Raw genomic sequence first — 2500 nt, forward strand, 5'->3', positions numbered from 1 at the left:
CTAATTTTTGCATGAAAATATCACTTTGGTGTTTTTTAAATGAAATATGAATTAAGAAAATGTGTTGAACGCTGGTCTCAGCCGCAGGTACTGGCTGTTCATTTTGCCTGAATGCCGCACTGAGTTGCAGGACGGGGAGATGTCAAGAGCAGTGAAACAAGCTAGCTAGTTAGCTAACCATCGAGCTAGCTTACTTGATATCGCCTGCGTTCAATCTCCAAGCCAGGACGTTGCTGCATATTTGGATGATTACAATCATGTTAGTTCCCTACCAGTTGTACTTGTAGACTATTTATTAGTAGCTATTTAGAATGTATATTTTTGATGTAAACAAAGGTCACAACACAGGAAGTATGTTACCTGAGGGGGCGTGGCTACAGGACAGAGTTGCCAAATTGGAAACCTTTTCTGTCTTCTTTGCATGCTTGTTATAGAATATGACATTTTCAATGATAGCAATGTTAGTAAATGATGTAGTAAACATTGTGTGTGCTACATTACATGGATATGTAAGTGTCAAAAAGAGAATACATGTAAAGTTAAATATGCTGTAGAAATGCACCCAAACACAGGAAATTTAATCTCAAAGTTTGGGTGGCAGCACTTCATGCTGATAGAAATGTTCTTTTTTTTTCCTCAATCGGTGCTCGCCTCCCTTGTGATAACACAGTATAAATATTTGGGGTGTGGGAAAACATTGATTCGAATTCGAATTGTGATTCTCACGTCGTGCGATTCAGAATCGATTCTCATTTTTAAAAAATTGATTTTTTAATTTATTTATTTATTTATTTATTTTTTTTAAATTAATCAATCCAACAAAACAATACACAGCAATACCATAACAATGCAATCCAATTCCAAAACCAAACCTGACCCAGCAACACTCAGAACTGCAATAAACAGAGCAATTGAGAGGAGACACAAACACGACACAGAACAAACCAAAAGTAGTGAAACAAAAATGAATATTATCAACAACAGTATCAATATTAGTTACAATTTCAACATAGCAGTGATTAAAAATTCCTCATTGACATTATCATTAGACATTTATAAAAAAAAAAAGAGTCACGGTGGCTTACACTTGCATCACATCTCATAAGCTTGACAACACACTGTGTCCAATATTTTCACAAAGATAAAATAAGTCATATTTTTGGTTCATTTAATAGTTAAAACAAATGTAAATTATTGCAATCAGTTGATAAAACATTGTCCTTTACAATTATAAAAGCTTTTTACAAAAATCTACTACTCTGCTTGCATGTCAGCAGACTGGGGTAGATCCTACTGAAATCCTATGTATTGAATGAATAGAGAATCGTTTTGAATCGGGAAAAAATAGTTTTTGAATCGAGAATCGTGTTGAATTGAAAAAAAAAATCGATTTTGAATCGAATCGTGACCCCAAGAATCGATATTGAATCGAATCGTGGGACACCCAAAGATTCACAGCCCTAATAAATATGATGATGACACAGTATAAATATGATGATAACAAAGTATAAATATGATAACACAGTATAAATATGATGATAACAGTACAAGTATGTTTTTGTTTTAGGTTTTACATTTTGTCATGTCACCGTTATTTAGAAACAAATGTTGCTATGTGTTTCAAGACATTTACATTTGTGGAAAAATCCAATTAATGAATACAAAATAATTGTAATTAGTACCTGTGTGAACCCCCTATGGGCTGTGGACCCCTGTTGAAGACCCTTGGACTTGAGTGAAGAACATATTTAAAAATGTAGTTGTACTGCTTTGTGCAGCAAAGTTTAAAGAACAAACTGGGCTGCAGATCAGTGGTGTTGTCATTAACAATAATAATTATAATCTCCATAGATTAACACCACGCGGATGACTCTTGCAGATACTTCCACAAGGTCCCAGCAGACCCCCCCCATCTGGAGCTGAAAGCCAACTATGGTCTGGCTGAGCCCGTCCCCTTTGAGCTGCCCCCACCCAGCGAGCAGTGTTCTCCTGAAGTCTACGCCACCTTTGATCTGACCAAGGCAGCCAAACATGACAAGGTGACACCTCATCTTTTGGTCAAATTCATATATGTGTGCTCTCTGGCAGGTCCTCATTATTGTCATCCTCATTCACAGTCAGTAAGGTGTTTGAAGTCTTTTATAATATTGTTTTGTATTAGACGCCATCTTAGTTGGGTGTGTGTTCGTCCTACTGTAGGTTGTAATATGCCTCAGACCAATTATAACACACATCTTCTCACTTTAGTACAATACTCCCCTAGTGTTCATAAACAAGCATTACATTCAATCAACAGGTTTTATACCATAGCCATATTGGCTGCAAGTTTGTAATATTAATATTTTTATTAATTGGGTTTATATTTGGGCCGAACAAAAATTATATTTATTGTTTATGTTCAGGCCAAATAATAATAAAATGTATTGTTTGTGTTCAGGTTAGGGCTGGGCGATTTTGCCTTTTATTAATATCTCGATATTTTTAGGCCATGTACACGATA

The 2500-nt window shown here is 35.5% G+C and overlaps 1 protein-coding gene across 3 annotated transcripts in view; it reads left to right on the top strand.

Annotated features, from left to right (window-relative positions):
- The window catches only part of brox (BRO1 domain and CAAX motif containing), a 68034-nt gene that overhangs the window by 62974 nt on the left and 2560 nt on the right, over positions 1 to 2500 (top strand). For 2 of the 3 annotated variants that reach the window (XM_062040596.1, XM_062040597.1), the window contains exon 12: positions 1880 to 2039. In XM_062040596.1, coding sequence (XP_061896580.1) covers positions 1880 to 2039 — 160 coding nt within the window. Of the gene's footprint in view, positions 1 to 1851; positions 2040 to 2500 lie in introns of those variants that run through there. The other variant, XM_062040598.1, reaches the window with a different exon arrangement.

The sequence above is a fragment of the Entelurus aequoreus genome, linkage group LG03 (genome assembly GCF_033978785.1).
Source record: "Entelurus aequoreus isolate RoL-2023_Sb linkage group LG03, RoL_Eaeq_v1.1, whole genome shotgun sequence".
Taxonomy (NCBI): Eukaryota; Metazoa; Chordata; class Actinopteri; order Syngnathiformes; family Syngnathidae; genus Entelurus; species Entelurus aequoreus.